Source organism: Sphaerodactylus townsendi, linkage group LG10, assembly GCF_021028975.2.
Source record: "Sphaerodactylus townsendi isolate TG3544 linkage group LG10, MPM_Stown_v2.3, whole genome shotgun sequence".
NCBI lineage: Eukaryota > Metazoa > Chordata > Lepidosauria > Squamata > Sphaerodactylidae > Sphaerodactylus > Sphaerodactylus townsendi.
In genome coordinates, this window is record NC_059434.1 from 66,623,921 (window position 1) to 66,645,047 (window position 21,127).

The following is a 21,127-nucleotide window of genomic DNA, read 5'->3' on the forward strand; positions in this document are numbered from 1 at the left end:
GTCAATCCCAAGAAGTGAAGGGAAATAATCCCACTGTGTGTTGAGGATCCTGAAACCACCGGGTCGCCTGTGCTGCACCGATGGGCAGGTGGCCACCCGGCCCAGATCGCAGGACCTTGCTTGCCTCCCTCTGCCCCGTTCCCCTTGGTTGACCAAGCTGCAAACGAGCATCGAAGACACGCCTGCTGCAACTTCGGTTGCCCGTGCTGAGCATGCTCGAGCTCCACCCACCGCTGCGGCTGCAGCTGCGCCGGAGAAAGCACCGCCCGGGGACACGGAAGGCATCGGCATGCGTGCGGTGCTCGGTTGGAGTCGGCTGGTGCGGCCGGCTGAGCGCTGGTGCGGGGCTTGCACGAAGCAGGCGCCGCCGGGGTTTCTGCTGGCTGGCTGCCGCGGGCTTGACGGCCGCATGGCTCAGTACGGGACGGAGCAGCGGGGGCGGCTTCACTCGCCCGATTACCGCCTCTATCTTAGTAAGTAGGCCCCCGGGACGCCCCCCTCCAGACGACGACGACGACGACGGAGCAAGGCGTGGTGCTCGGTCGTCGCACGGCTCGCACGGCAAGCTCCTCCCGGGAAACAAACGCGGTGCAAGCTCCTCGTTCGCTGTAAATCAGGTGCAACTTCCTCGTTCAACCCGTCCAGGGCATTGTGTGGCACGCGTCCAGACTGGCGCGTGTCGTTCCAGGCCCTTCTGTAAGGCCATGAGCTCAGCGCGTGGGACAGCAGGACACCTGCGCAAATAGTTTTGGGTTGCCAATCCCTGGGCAGGGCCTGGAGATCCCCCAGAATTAAAGCTGCTGGCCGGACAACAGAGAATACCCTCCACCCCAAAGTTTCCAGGAATTTCCTAACCAGGAGTTGGCTGTATACCAGAAGGGTGCAGTAGGAACCCATAGGCAGTCCTTGTGGGTCAGGAGCGCAATGACACCAGGGACGTAGACTCCGTTCACCTGATTGTATGTACATTCCTTAATGGCAGTGACTTTGGGTTGCAAATTTTTCATGTAGGAAAGCTGGCATTAAAACTGCACATTACTTTTTTGTGTGTTGTTTGCTGGTGCCCTCACAGCTGGGTAGACCACACTGTTTTATACCCAGTGCCTAATCCGATGGATTGGCTGGATCTATGGATCAAATTATCTGAGGGGAAAAAGTGAACTGATGTATGAGGTTTAATTCTGAGGATGCATAGTTGGAGTATGTGTTAAATAATGCCCAGTCTTTCTTCACCATGGTACTAGGAGACCACGAGGTAATAGGAAACCTCAACAAACCTACTTAATAGGAGCCCTCTCAGCAACCAACTTTATGGCAGAAGAGTTGGGAATTCATGTTGACAAGTGAAAACTGGAAGTGATATTATGGAACTCTCTAGAAGTTGCAAAAACTATATGTCCTGCTATCCAAATGCTCCCAGGGATGCCTGCTGTGACAAGGCAATCCTGCACAATGTTTTAGTAACACATTTCAGATGAGAAGTATTCAGCTCTGACTTTGTAACTAAAATTCCTAATATGAAATTCCTAATATGGAATTTTCTTATAGGTCCATTACGCATCGAACACTTATCTCGGGGCTCTTCAGAGCACAGTGGGATTGCTGTTGTGCCTTTGCCCCCTGACTTGGCTCCATGGCCATGCCCTCCCAACTCTGATTGGTCCAGCTGGACTTCCTCCAACTTGCTTGCTACAGCGTGGCCACATCTCCCCAACTAGTTCTGTCTGCTCTGAGTGTCTGTCCAGGCAGGCGGCACTGGCTCAATCAGGGCAGCTTGCTAGCTTGTCTGGAGAACCACTCCTCATGAGAGGTTTAGGTGGGGTATATTGATTCCTGTTGTTCACTAAGGGTGTACGCTCAGCAAAGCCGAACCAAACAAAACCTTAAAAATGCCTTATTGATTTTTTGGGTTTTTTCCCTAAAAAATGGGAACAATCAGACCACTTTGGCTCTGCTGCCATTTTTTTTAAAAAAAGATGTGGGAACACCTCTTTCCGTCCCTCTTTCTCTCACTTACCTGCTGACCACCTCCATGGTCCACATGGACTCAGAGGCAGCAGACAACAGAGAGCTGAACACTGGGCTCAGCCCAGCTCTTGCCTTTGCCCTGCTGACCCCAAACCCATGTGGATCTCAGGAGGCAGGCAGTACTTCATTTGAGCCCAGTGTTAAATTCTATGTCACATTCCACCTCTGAAACCCATGTGGTCCCATGTTTCCAGAGGGCTTCCAGTGGCATGGGAAGGCAGCAAAAAGCCGGAAAATGCCCGGCCGCCTGAAAAGCCCCATTGGTGAAAATAGACTTATACTCCTTTAGGTTGGGGCTGCTCTGCAGGGGTCAGACTCTTCTGGGTCAGGCGCCGTGGAGCTCTGTGGCACCCAGCAGCCTCCTTGTTTGCCCTCCCCACTGGTGTAGATGCAAGTTATGCCAGCGGGGTGGGCAAACTTGCCAACACAGCCTGCGTTGGTTTCAGGAGCCGCTTCAGCCCCCATGCCCCAGATTGGGCTGTCTGTTTTTTTCTCAGTCATGTCCGTGAATAGTACAACTTATGTCATCTGGGGATCTGAAATTCTTTGATGTAAAAAGAGACCCTCATACTCAGATAGGGGTGGGAACCCCTGAAATTGGATGTGTGAGTGATTCTTGGTCTCAAAAGCAGTAAATGAGCTCAGCCCACCCCTACCCCCCTTTGGTATATCTCTAAGAATTTTGGTATTGAATCCATATATTGGAAAACAAACAAAGATCTAGATATGTGTACATGTATACATTATGTTGATGGCAGAGCAGAAAACCAGCAACATGAAATTTATAGGGAGCTGAAAAATGTGATTTTAGTTGTCTCTGATACTCTGATAGTTTATTAACAGTTGTGTTTTGGCTGGAGTTTATTGCACTGACTGTATATTTTTGCTAGGCAAGTAGTATTTGCATTTGAATAATCTGTAGATCTCTGTGTGTGTTAAGATGCGCATAGGTGCCGTATATACTGTTCCTATTTGTTTGTTTATATTTATATTTTTACCTTTGTAGAGGATTCAAGGGGAAAATATATTTCCTCCTTCCATGATATTCCTCTGTTTGCTGGGCCAAATGAGGTAAATATGTTTCTATGTGTTAAAGTTTCTGGTAGATGAGGCCTACAGAGGTGTATCTTGACAGAGGGTTGAAATCAGTGGTGGGATTCAAATAATTTAACAACCAGTTCTGGTGGTGGGATTCAAATAATTTAACAACTGGTTGTTTACAAGCACCATTTTAACAACTGGTTCTGCCGAAGTGGTGTGAAATTGCTGAATCCCACCACTGGTTGAAATCTAGCATTAATTTTGCACCTTTGGCTGACTGGCACTATAGTCATATGTGTTTTAGGGTCAGTAAAAATTATGCCATTCCTAGAGGACTGAAGACGGCAGTCTCTTCTGCTCACCCCAGGGGGGAGGGCAGAAGCCGGGCTGCCAGCTCCAGGAACCCGAGAGAGGGGGGTAGAGAGAGGGGGGGCAGAGCCCCACCCCAAGCTCAGTGGGAGGGGCACCCGGGGACAATTTGTCTCTGGGTGGCATTTCCCTCCGATATGCCTCTGACCTTAACTGACCAGAATAACATTTTTGTGCGAAACAAGGTTTAATGAATACAGTACAGTACAGTAAACCTTTATTAGGCATAAATGAATACAAGAATGAGCCTTGGAACTCCTTGGACTCATGGAAATCCTTGGACTTATGTGCTTTTTTTCCTTCTTGTCCACAACTTGAGGCAATTCCTGGTTGATTGTAGTTTATCATTGCTCCAAAAACAGAACCAGTTTGTTCCTTGCATACTTAAACCAAGAAGTCCTGAATCCCTGACGATTCCAAGATTTGTGTTCATAACCGCAAACCACAGTCTGCCATTATGGCTGAGTTTAGCCCAGGGAGAAACTTTATATTTAAACTAGTCATTAGCAGGATATCCCAGCTGCTTAAAAAGAGGAAGCATGCATTTGGTTATAAAGTATCTAAAGTGTGTGTACACTTCTTTGGGGCAAGTAACGATAATGTAGGGCTACAAGATTAATTTCCACTGGAATTAAGCAGCCTGAGATCTATGTATGACTATTTGGAAGGGAGTCTCACTGGGTTCCATGGAGTCTACGCCCAAGTAAATACTGCCAGCTTAACTTTCAATGCTTTGAGCCTGAGGCCACTTGAGCAACAGTTCAGTTCTAGTGTTTTTGGTACCATTGTTAATAGTCTCCATTACAATAAAAACTTGTATCCACTGATTGTTATTTTTTGTTGAGTACAGGAAAATGAGATTCCTGCAAAGAAAACGAAGCTCAGTGGAAATGAGGTAGGGTTACACTATTATTTGTTGAGATTACTTTGCTGCGTCGGGCAGTGCTGGGCTGAATAATCTAGATAGGATGGAGTATTTGAGCTAAGGGCCATCATCTGTCTGTGATTCGCTGAGAGGTGATTGGTTTCTTGCATTGGAATTGGGGTTAGGTGTCTAAGGGCCTAAACAGGGGTGACATTTCATTGTTGTGTAGGAGCTGCACGTTTGCTGTATCTTTACAGTGATCTGTCTCCAAAGTTCCATAAATCCCCATCTTTCACTTAACCCCCCCCCCCATCTATTTCCCGCTTTCATTGCACAGATAATAAGGGAAAGGCTTATCTCCACAACAGAAAGGGTTGCAGACTTACTTTTTTTTTGGGGGGGGGGAGGGGATGAAAACTGGCATCAGTGCCTCTTAACCATGATAATATATCAATGGGAAGGGAGCCAATCAGATATGATAATTTTGATCCAAGCATCTGTATGTGCAGAAGGCCATCAACTAGACTTCTAAAATACGGTCCTGGAATCTCATCCACTGAGAAGGAGCATTTGGTAGCTGCTGAATCAGGATTGATACAGATGGCTTTTTTTGACATGGTGGTATATTGCATCTCCTCCCTGATGATTTCAAAGCCAAGCTGGGAACTGGAATTGCAGTAAAAAATAACCCCGCTGGTTCAGGCACTTGATTTATGCACTTCAAATACAGAAACAGGCACAACCAGATACAGATGTGCAGTTATTTATCTAATAATCAGCCAATTTATGTAAGCAAAAGACAAGGGCTTGGATTAAACATGTGCAAACATATTCTCTGTTTCACATATAAAAACCAAAGTATTTCTCCCAACAGGAGGGAGAATAACAGTGTACATTCAGTCTGAGTGTAGGCTCAAAGCTGTAGGCTTAGGAATGTAGTGAAACAGATTTACTGTTAGTAACTGAGACTCTTATGATGTTGAAATTGGAAAGGAAAGCAGGTATTTTGAAATCTGTTAGAAAAGAAAGCAGTCTTTGTACTAGGATGGTAAAAGGGGACTACACAAGTTTTAGTCACCTGATTCCTAATATACTATGATTTGGTACATGAATGAACTTTAGGATTGTGCATTCCCATCCTCTCCTCTTTTGTTTTTCATGTATAGTGTGTAATCCAGCAAACGGTGACCTATACTTTTCACGCAAATAAAATTTCAGTTTGGTTGAAAACCGTACTTCCAAACAGTTTGTTGAGTGTAGGGGTGAGCCCGCGAACCCGGCAGAACCGTAGAAGGAGCGCCAAGCATGCCGGTGTCGGCTACGGCCTTCCGGGCGCACACGCTCCCCCAACCCCCGCTCCCCCATGAGTCACGGGTCATGAACTGCCTGACTCGCGGTCACCAGGTGTCCCATACAAAAGGACAAAAGGGCTCCTGCCCTCAGGTGAAGATTAGACCCAGACACGGATGCTCCCTCACGCATGTAGCAGGCCGATCAGACCACGCACCATATGATGATCTCCCCGCTCTCTCCGAACCACTCCCCGTTCTCCCGCCTGCCCGACCCCTTTACACGCCCCCGTTGAAACCCTAATAAAAGGTGTGAGGGGCGAGCGCACAGCAGAGTTGCCAGGATCACGGGATCCCGTGTTCCTGCCTCTGGCTCTCTCCACCAGATGAAATCTCCGCGTCTCGTCTCTTCATTGGGGCCTCGTGGGCAAGACTACAGTTGAGCACTTGAGAACTATTCATCATTTTGTTAAATGAGGGTGTTATGCATACAAATCCTTCTGGGTTCTTTCACTGTCTTAGTGATGTGGCAACAAATTGTGCTTGGTGGTTGCCTCTGAACTAAGCTGTACCAGTGGTCCATCTAGTCCAGCATCTTGCCTCACACAGAGGCCAACCAGTTCCTCTGGAGCAAAGGTCTGCAACCCATGGCTCTCCAGATGTTCATGGACTACAAATCCCAATTGGCCATGCTGGCAGGGGCTAATGGGAATTGTAGTCCATGAACATCTGGAGAGCTGCAGTGACCGGGAATAGTGGCCAAGGATTCCTCTGATGTTGTGTCCTGTCAGTATTATTCTGAGGTTTACTGCTTCTGAATGGGAGGTTCCCTTTGTCCTGAAGTAGCTCCAGCTGTATGTCCCTTTGCAGAGTGAGTGAAAGGAAGCCACATAGTTGAACATCTCATGGGACATAGAATCCTGATCTTTGATAGGGAGAGTATTCAGGGTTGGACAGAAAACCTCCACCTCGCTCATGCTTTCGATCAATTGATCTGCAAAAATCCAGCGTGGGAAACTTGCGCTCACAGAGAAATGCTAATAGAGGTAATTTGAATTATTAAACATTGGGTGATTCACTGGAAGCCAGAAGGCTATGGTAGCTATTTTTCATCACACAGGGCAGTCAGACGGTAATGATGAAATTAATGTACAGCGTTTATAGGATACTTAACATTGACAGCAACAATTAAGTAGATAGGAAGGAAGTGGTGAGAAGAATGCTGTGTATTTGCTGTCATGGTAACAGCCAATAAGCTTCACTTAGACTGCCTCTAGAATGGAGTTTTGGACACTTTTAAAAATGGTTGCCAATGAATGTTAGGCCAACCATTAGCTATCAGGGTTCATATAAGCCATGTTTATAAAGGGCTTAAAGGCTGTTAGTGGGAAGGGCTAACCTTTGCATTGAATCAAAATTAACTTGTCAGATTACTTGCGTTTTGGGCTCAATGTCCATGGATATTTTTGCTCTGTGAGAGGAACTGTGTGTGTATGCTGGTGGCTGCCTGCTCTATATGAGAGAAGAGATTTAGCCAGGGCAGTTAACATTTAGTCCCTGTGTGTTTTTGGTTGGCCAACTTTCAGTCTGAGACTTGGCTTAACTCACAATTGCTGGTTTGCTGAGGCTAATGGCAGGTTCTGAAAATGATGGTTGTTAACTGTAGATATTACCAGGGGTTTAAACAGATTCATGGAGGACAGTCCATCAATGGCTACTAGCTATGAGGACTGAAGGGAGCCTATATGTATAGAAGTATCAAATTCTGAATACCCGTGCCAGGAGATAACATCAGAGAAGGCCTGGGCCTCTGGGCCCTGTTTATTGGCCCCTCAGAACAACTGGTTGGCTGCTGTGTGAGAACAGGATGCCAGGCTAGATTGGACCACTGGTTGGATACAGCAGGCTCTGCTTATGTCCTAGTGTAAAAAATGAGGCTTTAAGATGCATTCTTCTTGACTCTACTTATAAGCATATGGCTATGTAGGCAAAATGCTCATCAAGCTTCTTTTACCTTTTTGACATTTGTTTTCCGGAATAAAAATCAGGAAATTGTTGCTTTTCCTGATTTAGTCAGTGTTGGCCTGTGTTCTTCCTGAAACTCTGAAAATGGGAGGCAGAACTGAACAACCTGCTGGGAACAGGAGCAAGTGGAAAACTAAATAGGCCCTATATTTCTAATCATCTCCTCGTGCTCCTGTTAATGTGCAGGTGTAATATGGTCTGCCTGCTAACCTTGGTTTTCAAATTGTGAACCTTGGGAATGCATTGTTTCCTGGAAGGAAATTCTCTTCCTAGCACTGGTTAAGAACATCATGCCTTATTTATTCATTTTCTTTATTTGTATTTCATCTTTCTCACTGAGTTTCAGGGCAGATCACGTAGTGTAAGCTGTAAATCAATGCCGTCTAAAGGATGAAACATCTAATAAGCAATTTAATAGGACTAGGGTTCCAGAAATCTGAAACAAACTAGAAAGTATTAAACATGATATGTTAAGCAATGGAATTACATAGGTAGAAAACAATGCAAAAGGGCATTTTACTGCACAGAGAAGTGGCTCACACACTGATTAAAAGGGTAAAAGATACATGTTATTTAGGGAACTATATTTAAGATAGGAAAGAGGGGAAAGATAACATGCCACTACCTTGCTAGCTAGGAAGAGTCTCATTCACTAACTTCTGAAAATAAACAGGACGTTAGACTTAAGAGTATCAGTCCATTGACAGACAAAAGGTGACGCAAAAGGACAGAGGGATCACTAACCTTACAGCTGATCACTTGTCTGTCCTCTACCAGGTCTTCTTCTTGATTCCTTTGCACATTAGACATTGCTACTTTCAACAGAGCAAACAGCAAACCGATATTACAAACTATATACATCAATATAAGCCCCTTTCTCTTTATAAAAGCAACCCTCAGTCTAAAGTATTCTGTTTTACGTAGTTTTTGGAGCAACAGAGGAGTGGAAGTCTACATTCCTGATTGCCTGAAGAGGTCGTTCTGTAAGATGGAAGCCACAGCAGAGAATGTTTGTGTATGGTCTTGTCCATTTGTAGAGTAGTACCACTAGAAGGCCCTGATCAGTTGAGCATAATTCGTGGAGCATAGCAGGAGAGACAGTCCTGCAGATAGGAAGGTCCAAGGCCCAAAGTGTTTTGTATGGGTCTTGCAATTATGAATCCCTTACATCTGATTCATTCTAGTGAAGGGGTGTGTGTGTGCTATTAACTTTGTGGACCGTTTAGGAAGGCGAAGTCCCGGTTTTATTTATTATTCTTTTATAAAGTGCCTCAGATTTCACTTAATCAGTCAATAATGAACAAATATGTGTGTTGTGTTCTAACATGTGCGGTATGTTTTGATTTGTTCCTTTCCTTTTCAAAGGTTGTACTTAATATGATTGTAGAAGTGCCTCGTTGGACAAATGCTAAAATGGAGGTAACTTTAAAAACTTTACAGTCAAAACTCTCAAAGCAGTTTACAAATAAATAAAATGTGAGGCTGTGACTAAAAGTAATACTTGTGTTCTTAGAGGACCCGATGAGTGCTTCTGAATGCCTGTGCTGGAAGGTAACAGCAGGTAGAGGTTTTGGCCTCAGAGACAAGCTTGTTGGCCATGTCAGGTGATTCACTAGAACAGATGGACCATTAGTCTGATCTATCTTGACTACTCTTCTGTTTTTATAGGAGCATTCTTGAAACCTTGTTCATATCTGTTCTAACAAATGGCTGTGTTTAGAGCAGAGAAATTCTTATCCGGGGGGGGGGGGGGGGTCCCTTCAGTTTTCTTTTAAAACTAATAGCTGCAAGAGCTTGGAAAGGGGCAATGTCTCCAGTCATCGGTGATGGCACAGGCACTGTCCAGTCGTTGCCTGTGACCACTGCACTATTACATTATATGTAAGAATAGAAATAGAAATGGTGGTGCTAGTGCCTGCCCTATGGTTGTCGCTGCTTTTAAATGTTTTTATTGCTTATATTGTTTCCTTTTATGCTGTACACCGCCCAGAGCCCTTCGGGGATGGGGCGGTATATAAGTTCAAAAAATAAATAAAATAAAATAAATAGTGACTGCAGTAATATAGATTAGTGTATTCCAGACATAGTGAGATTGCCAGATAATTGTTCAAGAAGCATTTAATGTAGAAAAATAATCTCTATCACCACTAATTCATGAGTTGTAAACTTTTTGTCCCTTTTAAAATCTATAATTAGAAGCTACTGATGTTGTGGGATTCAAAGGGATTATATGTTGTTCCTTTATATGTATATTTTTAGACACTTTGTATTTTCATCTTTTTACAAATGTCTTAAGTGTTCTATATCCCCCCCCCCCCCCCAAACGTTCTTAAACCTTTGGAATTATAAATCTAAATATAAAGCTTGAAGCCTCCTCAAGGAACTTGTTACAGGAATAATTACTTGAACCATTTTATAGTTTTCTTTTTTTTCCTCCCTTCCCTGCTCTGTGTTTTGCAACATGCTCAGATTGCCACAAAGGAACCATTGAATCCCATTAAGCAAGATGTAAAGGAAGGCAAGTTGCGATACGTGGCAAATATCTTTCCCCATAAGGGCTATATTTGGAATTATGGTGCTTTCCCTCAGGTAACATATATTGTTTTCTGTTCTGTCAAAAGCACGAAACTTTTCTGTCTTCTCAGCACACTCCTCTCATAAATCCTGTGCACTTCATGAATGCAAAACTGTTGGAAGGAAGGCAATTGAATGTGGTAGGCTTATGCGTTGGTATGGGGAGCTGGGGAGATATTATGCAGTGATTTTTGTCCATAAATTTTGATAAGAATGTGCTGTTGGAGTTGAGCATATGTTTATGGCGAAATTGTCATGCTTCCCTTGTTGGAGCGGTGTTTGTAATGTTAGGCGTTGGGGGAATCCCTTGCAGTGTTTTCAACCCTACTTTGCACCCCTGACCTCTAGTAGTACTTTGGGAAAGCTGGCTGAGGAGGCAGCTGCATCAAATAGAAAAGAAGATAGAGCTGCTGCTGACCTTTGTACCTTCTCATAAGGGTCAATTCCTTAGCAGTAATATAGACTGCATTCAGACTTCAATTCATTCCTACAAATGCACAATTTGCTTCTGATTCCCTTTGCGCATAGAGTGCCATCAAAGGCTTTCTGACTTCGGAAGCCTTGAAGCAAGCTCCAGTTTATTGTGACATCTGAATGCAAATTTGAGTTTGTTTCCTTCCCATAAATTAGGATTCTAAACCACAGTTTGATTCCAGGTTTGTTAGGAGGAAACAGGCTGCAGTTGGATCTGGTGCCTGCATGAAGACGTCAGAGCAAACTGGAGTTTGATTTAAGGTTTTCAAACTGGAAGGCCTTCACTCGCATGGGGCAAGCAAGGGGACAAGTGAGGGAACATGCCAGGACAGCAACAGGCAGATCTCATGTCTGCCACAAATAGAGCACTGTGTGTAGCTATCATGTGGCACCAGCATACCAGTGTTTTAAGGAAGATTATAGTCCCTAGCAAACTCAGTGTATAAATGTCAATAATTTGTACAGATTTATTGTAAAGTGAGAAATGGTAATACAGATTTTAATTTTAACTTCGTTTCTTTTCATAGACTTGGGAAGATCCTCATCATAAAGATGATGATACAGGATGTTATGGTGACAATGATCCAATTGATGTCTGTGAAATTGGTTCCAAGGTATGCTTGACCTTTTTTTGGCCATCAAGTTGCAGCTGACTTATGGCAACCTCGTAGGGTTTTTAAGGCAAGAGACATTCTGGCCGTTTCCGCACGGAGGCGGAAGCAGCTGGGTCGGTGCATTTCACGCCGACCCGACGACACTGGGACCGTCCACATGGACAGTCCCAGAAAGAGCCGGGACGACGGCACCGCAGAGCCCCGTCGCCCGGCTGACCCGGCATGTCCCCGGGCCTCTGGCATGTCGCCGAGGCCTGAGGACACGCCCCCCGGCTCTGCGCGCCTGCTCCAGCATCGCAGGGCAGGGGGGCGTGTCCCCAGGCCTCGGCGACACGCCGGAGGCCCGGGGACAAGGTAAGTTCAGGGAGGGAGTGGGGGGGAGGCGCCTTGAAGCCGCTGCCGTGCGAACGGCAGCTGCTTCAAGCCGGCGTTCCTGGGAAAGTGCGCTTCCCAGCGCACTCCGGAAACGCTGGCTTGGCGCCGGTCAGGCGGCGCGAGGGCGGCGCGGCTGCGATGCAGCTGCGCCCCCTGTGCGAATGGTGGCCTGGGGACGGCGTTTTTGCTGTCCCCAGGCCGCCATATTCCGCCCGTGCGGAAACGGCCTCTGAGGTAGTTTGCCATTGCCTTCCTCCTCATTAGGACTCTGGTATTCCTTGGAGGTCTCCCATCCAAATACTTGCCAGGGTCAGGGCTGAGAGTGTATGACTGACCCAAGGTCACCCAGCAAGTTTCCATGTGGGGGTTTGCATCTGGGTTTCCCAGTTCCTAGAGTGACATCTTAACCACTACACCATGCTGTCTCTCTGCCTGATGTATTAGCAAGCTTCTTTATAAGGTTTGCCTTATAGTTTTAACTGCTGTTTTATTGTTCAGAATGGAGTAAAATCTTGTCTAGGAACCAGCTGCAGGGTATAGACCAAAGCCACTAGCATGGATGGGGTTGTGCAGGCTGAGGGAGGACAGGCAAAACCAAAACTGCAACCTAGGGTGGCTAAAGAGAACCTCCACGTTCAGAGGCAGAAAACGTCTGAATACCATGGAGGCGAAATTGGGGAATGGACTTGGCCTCTGTTGCCTGTTTGTTGGTCCTGTTGGGCAACTGGCTTGGCTGCTGTATGAAACACAGTGCTGGTCTGATTCAGGGGTGCTCTTCTTGCGTCCTTAAGAGAGAGGGGAAATTGAAGTTTGCAGGATAACTGAGAGGTTTCCTGTAAGAGGGAAACATGGAAAGGGGAAGAATTGAGTTTTCATCTTAGACTATGAAATGGAACCTTCAGAACTATCCAAGAAGGACAAACCAAGATGGGACTGTGAAGGAGTGCCTGCGTGGTTATGATCAGTGAAGGGATGATGCTTGAAGACCAACTGGAGTATAGCTATACTTGATTCTCAGAGTGGGGGGCTCTATACTGAGCAGACTGAACTAATTCCGTTGACATGAGAGACATTTGCGGAGAGGCTACTTGATGAGAATAAGGTTTGAGTGAAGTCGGCTTCTAAGAAGAGATTTGTTGTAATGAAACTGAAGGAAAGCAGGTAGGTTGCATGCCTGTCAAGTTAGTTTATTTGAAGCAAGGGTGGTTTAGTATTAGGAAAGGAAGAATAAAGGTGAGGAATATGAAGAAGAAATCTGAATGTTTTCAGGGTCTGGCACCAATAGAAGGAACACACTTTGGTTGGTGAAATATGCCTGAAAATAATGTCTGCGGGATGGCAAATGAGAATAGGAAATGAAGTGATTGGTTAAGTCAGTGGCTGGAAGTCAGATTTTTCTCTTTTTATGCTTTAAGGTTCGCTCACTTGGCGAGGTTGTTCAGGTGAAGGTGCTTGGACTTTTAGGCCTTATTGATGAGGGGGAGTCTGACTGGAAAGTCATAGCTATTGGTGTGGATGATCCAGAATCAGAAAAGATCCATGGTAAGAATATTATAAAACCTCCTATCTAGTTCAGGTCTTCATGTCAGAGTGCTTATTTTTAAACTGAATCTGCTTGAATTTGAAGTTGGGGGTGCTTCGTTTCTCCTTGCCCTTCTTGAGGCTGAACTTCAGTAGTCAGTAAACCAACCTTTACAATAAATATATGGATCTAGCAGTCTAACAATTATTTATCACTTAACTAACTTATCAAGGACAATCAGCATGTGTTTGTTACATTCTAAGCTAATTCAGGCCACCAAATGGATTCTATTTAATCATCTTCAGTGGTGTAAATATAGGACACATTACAAGTTTCAACTTTATCACAAACTAGCAATTCTGATTAAGTACAGATGATATCAAACACCCAGTATAAAACGTTAGATCTGCAGATATCTTGTAGAACAGTGGACTCGGGGTGGGGTGGGGGCGTGGGGGTGTAGAATAAAAGGGAGAAAACCCTAATTAAATTAAATTATGAGGATGGTTTTTATTCAGAATGTTGTGAACTATTATGCATATTGATCAGAAAACCCAGCTCAGATTTCACAGAAGTATTCTTATTAAAAATAAATGTTACAAACTGTCTATCAGGCTGAACATTTCCCTGGCGTACCCCACGCATACATTTCCCTCTGCGAAAACAGCAAGAATCATGAAATAGCAAAAGTAATTCTCATTGAGGTAGTCACCCCGTGGCTATATTAAAACTGTGGGTGGGGATTACTTGAATGAATGCCCCTCTAAGCAGAAAATAATTCCCTACCCATAGAAAAATAGCATTTTCAGGAGGGCAGAATTCTCTAATTTTCTCTGAAGGGGAACAAAAAAGTAAAATTGTAGAAGGGCATTCAGTCTGAAGTGGCATAACTCAGTCAGGTTTACTATCATAGGGCTGGAGATCCATAAATGGTTCTCTCCACACATAATTCGGCCATAGTAGCAGCAACTGAGTGGTACCAGTGTCTGGGTGCTGGGCCAGGAAGGCTACCTGTTTTTTCACCATTCTTGCCCTGTTTCTCCTGTAAAAGGGGCCTCCCTCCGCTGTTTTTTTTATTCCCAGTATGCAGGAATGAGAGACCAAGGGCAGGCCCAGTGCGAGAAAGGAGAGTTAATTCCACAGTGCTTAAGCCCCAATATCTATAACTAGCTCCTGGGGTTGCCAGCCTCTGGGTCTGGAGTCCTAAATAGGATCAGGCCCCTGTGGCATTTTTGAAACAATTGAATTCGTGCAGTAAAACGGCTCCAGCATCCCCAAGTTGTTCCTGGGGATATGGTATCATCTTGTTGTTCCACTTTTCCACCTGTGCAACCAAAACCCTGTTCACATGTTGCATTGAATACACATCCCCCTGTATGAAAAAGCCAATAGTCTTTCACTTTTAAGTGAGACTAGTACCTGGATAAATATGATGTTTAAATTGCATGTTCAGCTGTTTGTATGTTGACTATAGCTATTATACACCAATGTGTTCTCTGCTTCAAAAAGCCTTTTGCATATTTTTAATTATGCAACAATTCCAATGTATGATTCAGGCTAGATGTTTCCTTCTGCAACTGCTCTGAAGTGACCACACTTTTTAAAGAGGAAGCCTTGTGTTTTCCAGGTGCAGGGAAAACTCTACCCTTTTCCTCACCTCTCAGGGAAGTCAAAGTAAATGTATGCTCAGTGCCTTCACAATTCATTATGGCGAGCTCTCGGCAGTCCCATTGCTTCCCCATCATGTGTGATGCAAGCTGCAGCCTCATCGGCAGGGAGCACCCTGCTGGATCACACCATCCTGATCTGTAACTACCGGTAGGGCTTATTTTTGGAGTAGGCCTTATATTTTAAGCCTCCTCCAAAAATGCTGAAAAATCATGATAGGGCTTATTTTCGGGGAAACACGGTACGATTGACGATGGCTGATGGAGTTCAAGTTTTGTTATTGTGGGTAGAACACTGAACTGGGACCACTTCCTCAGCCATCAAAAGCTCTGGATAACCTTCTCTAGCTACCATTTTTTCTGTCCAAACCTCCTTGGTTGAGGATAAAACAGGATAAAACTGGATAAGCCACCCTGGGTTTCTGGGAGTAATGGGAGCATAAGTACGCCATTATTATTTTAGAAGTGTTTGATGCATGCAGTCAGTTCTCTAGTTGTGAAAACCAAGTAAGTCCCCCACCCTTGTATACTGTGTTGGATCCGTTTCTCTGTGTGTATGGTTATACTTAAGCATTCAACAGGAAACTATAATTTAAGTGTTGCAAGGTCTTTCCATGCAGCTAAAATTGCTGCTAATGCCTTTATATGGACCAAATCGGTTGCTTCCCATAACCATTTGTCAGTTGTCATTAAAGTCTTGTGTTCCCTTCCTTTGTATCTTTCTTTGAACTGGTGGCTTGCAAGAGGGGTCTGTTAGCTTTGCCCACAAGTTGAGGAAACCATCTGTTGTTTGAAAGCAGTGGTTGAGTACAGTTTTGTATAGTGGTGCAATTTTCTCAAAAAATAGCCTTCCACTAGTTGAACACCATGTGTTAGGTTAAGAGTGCCCAATGTTTGCACATTTGCTGGAGAATCGTGGCCAATCCCCACTAAAAATACACACTTGTGTTGCCATCTCAAACAGGACAGTTTTCATGTTTAATCTATCATATGTGAGACTTCCCTGAATCTTTTGACAGTAACCAAGCAGCCTTTCCCATTAATGGCTGGAGCTAGTTGGCTTCTATTTTATTATAGCGAGTCTGCACGCCAAGTCAATAAAAGCATTTTAAGCTTCCTGCAGTGTCATTGGCAGCCTACCCACTTATTGGCTTGAGAGGCAGCATCACTTGCAATGACTGCTGGGGAAGATCTAGTGCCTGGTTAATGGAGCACAGCTGTCTAGTTCTGCTTGGCAGGCAAATCTGTTGCCCTATGATCTTTTATAGCCGCTGCTGTGGACTGTGAATGAGAGATAGTAGGCTGCTCTTTTGGAATGTTTGCAAGTTTTATGCTTTTAATCATTACACATGCATCTTAGAACTTTCCAGCATGGTGCAGTGGTTAAGAGTAGATGGCCTCTAATCTGGGGAACTGGGTTTGATTCCCCACTTTTCCACGTTAGTAACAGACTATTATCAAGTGAACTGGGTTTGTTTTCCTGCTCTGACATGTGAAGCCAGCTGGGTGACCTTGGGCTAGTCACAGTTCTCTCCAAACTCTCTCAGCCCCACCAACCTCACAACGTACCTGCTGTGGGAAGATGAAGGGAAAGGCGTTTGTAAGCCACTTTGAGACTCCTTACAGAAGAGAAAAACAGGGCTTAAATCCAAATTCTTTTTCTATTCCAGTGGAGCACCTTGGGCCTGCAATAGACAGTGTATAAACATTTTAATGAATAAATCAAATACTTGAATCCAGTTTTGCTGTGAAATCACAAACTATAGTTTGCTGGTTTAGATAGATATAGTGACAAACTGGTTTGCTATCAAAATGGAAATATTGGCTCATGGCCATATGTGAGTGGAGGAGGCAAATACGAGCCCTGGGCAGTTAACATTCTATGTATAACTATTATGATGTTGACATTATGTGACTAAATGATTGTGTTGATTATAGATCCTGGTTATGCCTCTTTGTTTGCAGATTGGAGTTCCTGGACTGTCCATTACATTTTATATCCCATCTTTCGTTACAACTCTGTGAAATAGGTTCCATGGCACTCATCATTGGTTTCCCTGATACCCCTTGCTGCTTCCTCAAAAGAAAGCAGGCTGTTTCAGCATCCTTGTATCTCCAGGGAATGCCCATTGGGAAACATTAGAATCTGTTGTGAAAGAATGCCAGGATTAGAACTGCCTAACATTTTGTGATTGGTCCCAGCTCCATTGGCAGCCATTTTGTTACAGTGTCAACTATCCATTCTCAAAATTGCAAAAGTGCCCTGCAGACTCAAGAAGGCTGGGCCTTTGGGTTAGAGAAAAACAACAGGTTTTCTAGTGAGCTGGCAACTGACTAGGGATTTAAGCCCAAAGCTCCCTACACTAGTTAACTGCTGTACCTAACTTTTGTACCATACTGGTTCTTTAGTCAGCTTTAGTCAGGCCAAACTGATGTGATAATCTTAATGTGTATTTTTTTTGCAATTCTTGGCAGGTATTGATGATGTCAGGAAGTTTAAACCAGGTTATCTTGAAGCTACAGTTGATTGGTTCAGACTATATAAAGTGCCGGACGGGAAGCCAGAAAATCGTTTTGCTTTTAATGGAAAGTTCAAAGACAAGGTGAATTTAACTATTTTTGCTAAAAGTGAATTTGTATTATTTAGATTTTAATTAAAGTGGATTCTTGTCATGGACAAATGTGATTTGTTTGACATCTGTCAGTGGCCTAGATTTAGTGTGACCAGACGTCCCGCTTTTGGCGGGACAGTCCCGCTTTTGATTAATTTGTCCCGCGGGTTTTTTAAAATGTCCCGATTTTTGGAAGGCTGACGCACTGCCTTCCAAAAATCGGGACTTCTGGGGCGCTCCCCTGTGACAGGGCGGGAAACGGGGTTTTGGCAGTGTGGCAGCCTCCCGCGCTGCCGCACTGCCTTCTGGGGCGCTTCCATTTCCCGCCCTGTCACAGGGGAGCGCCCCAGAAGGCAGTGTGCTCTTGCGGCTGCGCGTGCGCCCCACTTTAAAAAGCTAAAAATCTGGTCACCTTACCTAGATTAATCAGATAGCCCTCCTCATGCCCCGAATCCTTGAATCCTAGCAAAACAATCTGACTGAATTTTTCATGAAATTTTTTCTCAAAGGTGCTATTTTTTTTTTTGGAAGAGCACATGTAGATAGTTGGGCTGCTTGCACAAGCAAGGCTGGGAAATGTCATTATCTGTTTGGAATAATGGGAAAGGTCTTCAACTACCTTCCATCATAATGCTTGTAGAAAGGATACAATATTCAGAAGCAGGGCTAGAGTGCTTGCTCCTTCCTGTTTGCTGTCTTTACAGGCAAGCTACATTTTTGTTTTACCTCTGGAAGGTAGAATCCTTAGTAGGCTGTTGCCACTGATGAATTGAAATGGGTGCTGTTGCTCTGCTGTTGATGCAGGCAATTGGATGGTACCCATTACAATGCTAATGATGAGCAAAGCACTTCCTATCCCCATTGCTCAGTGCAGTGTGGGTTATTTTTAGAATGGTAATTAAAAAAACACAATTCAGAGGCAAAGGTAGTGCAAGCGCCTGTGGATGTGGCTGCTGATTACAGACCCATAGGGTGATCTAACTTTGGCCCCTTCCGCACATGCAAAATAATGCGTTTCCAAACCACTTTCACAACTGTTTGCAAGTGGATTTTGCCATTCCGCACAGCTTCAAAGAGCATTGAAAGCAGCTTGATAGTGCATTATTCTGCATGGTCGGAATGAGCCTTTGATTCAAAGTAAGATCTACTGTGATTGTTTAGGGTGGCACTGCAGCCTTTGGACCAAAAAATGCAGCCTACATCTCTGCTATTAAAAGGCATCATGAGCCCAGACCTCACCCTATCCACACCTCTCTCAGCATTATATTATTGTGATCAAGCAGCTGTTGCAGGGATGTGTAAACACCACATCACAAGACTTTGGGCAAAGTGTGTGGCTGGGAGAAGAGGCTCTGCATTGTGTGTGTGTGTGTGTGTCTTTGAGTGAGCTAAGAATGGTTTCTCAGCACTCCACAATGCAAACGGTCATGTCAAAAGTTCATTTGAATTAAAATTGCCTAGTCTTACTTTTGATTCCTGTGGAATTTGCTGATCTTCTCTGGTAAAACCTTCCCCTTGTCGCTTTTCATAAAGTGCATCACTTGGAGGTCTAAAAAAAAACACCCAACCCCACCCTGTTCTCATCTGGATTCCCTGCCCTTCTACTGGCCTTGGTTAGTCACTACCCAACCGGTATAGTGAGATTTAGATTGGGCCAGAACCCCAACAGATGGCGTTTTAAAATTTCAGCATATCCTGAAATGCTTTGCTAAAGTAGAGCCAAAGCATGAACTAAATTCCTTTGTTCTCTGTTTGAACTGGCTCAAAGAGGTGTCTCAAAATGTTTCTGGGAATCTTAAGTCTGCTAACAGGATTACTCATTCCCCAAAAATGGCTTTGTTCCCAAGGCCTCATTGAAAGAGAGCTGTGCTCCAGTGGTTCCATTCTGAGGAAATGTGCATTGTCATTCTTCTGCATTTTCTCCCTTTTCTTTGGTACATAGCAGAATTTAAAAACTCTGACTTGACAAAACTTTTTTTTATCTTCACATTTTATTAGTATTTAGAACACTTACAAAAAACAAAAGAAAAACAATTGCAAACTTAAAAAAACATTTAGTATAAGGACTCCCAATTTAATCTACATTGAGTGTTAACAGCAAAAAATTAATATCACTTGCTCTTTAACCACACACTTAAAATCCTCACTAATTAACATATTTTTCTCTGTTAGGCCTTATATTAACAATCCACTGGTCTTCTAAACCGCCAATCATCATTTTACTTCTTCCTATTCTACCCAAATAATCCATCAACGGTTTCCAATTGTCCAAAATTTTATTTTTATTTATTTTTTATTGTATCATTTGAATATTCCATTTTATATTAATACTCTTCTTCATTCATTTTCAAACAATACAGTTTCCCCTTCCCCCCCCGTATTTTCTTCATAATTTTATCAAACAAACAGCAGTAAGTTCATTCTTTGTAATCTCTTCTCCCATATCTCCTAATTGACTCCAGCTTCTTTCATCCAGTCCGCATATATTGTCCATATCTTCAAAATTTCGCTCTGTTTATCTTGCCACAGTTTATTTTTTGTTATTATATCGAAAATGTCCAGTGTCACTTGTTCCCAGATATATTCCAACCATTTCTGGATTGTCCATTTTTTCTTTTCTTTCCAGCCTAAAGCTATTGTTGCATGTGCTGCTTTGATCATTATTTTATACATATAGCTATATTTTTTTTATCTACCCTTCTATCCTCCATTACACCCATGAACAGTAAATCATTATTTATCCCAATATTATCTTCACCAGTTTCTCAATATATAACATTACGGTTGTCCAACATTTTTTCACTTCTATACATTCCGTCCACATATGACTATAATATGCCTCCTGGTCTCTGCAGTGCCAGCATTTAGAACTGAGTCCTTTAATCATATATGCTAGTTGTTTTGGTATTCTATACCATTTCAATATCACTTTTCTTTCCAACTCCATATATTTCTCAATCTTTATATTTTTCTGTCTATGAAATTTTCAGTTTTCCCAGTGTCTAGAAAACATTCCTTTTCCCATTTTTGATTCAATGTTCTTATCATAAAGTCTTTGTCATCAACCATGTACTTATATATGTCCCAAAAATTTCCCTTTACATTTTTCATATAGTTCAAAACATTTAGCCTTTATACATTCTCCTCTTATTCGTGAAACCTTTATCCTTTCCCAGATGCCCCTCAAGACCAACCAGTTCTCATTACCTCCTAACTCTATAAAATTTTGTAATGTCATAATTTCTCCTCCTTCTCTTATCAATTGTCCAAAAATTTAACCAAACTCCTTTCATTAAGCAATTAAGTGAGTTTGGCCATCTCTGCCAACTCCAAAGCTTCAACCCACCTTTCTTCTATTGCAGGTTATGTTTGAAGTTTCCTGTGTTTGTGCATAAAGTATTCTTACAGCTGATGTCATATATAAAAACAAAGTTTCATATTTTTTCTGAAGTTCCAACAAGAAACCTTCTAATTTCAATTGTATATTCATTTTAAGCTATTTTGAATTATTGAATGTATTGACCTCCAATGCTCCTTAGCTTTTTTACAAGCCCACCATAAATCGTAAAATGACCTTTTTTGGTATATACATTTCCAACACTGGTTAGAGATGTTTTTGAACTTCTGAGCTAATTTACTTAATGTCATATACCAACGATACATCATTTTATA

The 21,127-nt window shown here is 43.4% G+C and overlaps 1 protein-coding gene across 1 annotated transcript in view; it reads left to right on the forward strand.

The window, feature by feature from the left end:
• Nucleotides 1-258: 258 nt before the first annotated feature.
• The window catches only part of PPA2 (inorganic pyrophosphatase 2), a 30,168-nt gene continuing 9,299 nt past the window's right edge, over nucleotides 259-21,127 (forward strand). The window contains exons 1-8 of the mRNA XM_048509657.1: nucleotides 259-473; nucleotides 3,035-3,099; nucleotides 4,289-4,333; nucleotides 8,983-9,036; nucleotides 10,087-10,206; nucleotides 11,193-11,279; nucleotides 13,070-13,196; nucleotides 17,319-17,446. Coding sequence (XP_048365614.1) covers nucleotides 290-473; nucleotides 3,035-3,099; nucleotides 4,289-4,333; nucleotides 8,983-9,036; nucleotides 10,087-10,206; nucleotides 11,193-11,279; nucleotides 13,070-13,196; nucleotides 17,319-17,446 — 810 coding nt within the window. The 5' untranslated portion in view covers nucleotides 259-289. The remainder of the gene's footprint in view (nucleotides 474-3,034; nucleotides 3,100-4,288; nucleotides 4,334-8,982; nucleotides 9,037-10,086; nucleotides 10,207-11,192; nucleotides 11,280-13,069; nucleotides 13,197-17,318; nucleotides 17,447-21,127) is intronic.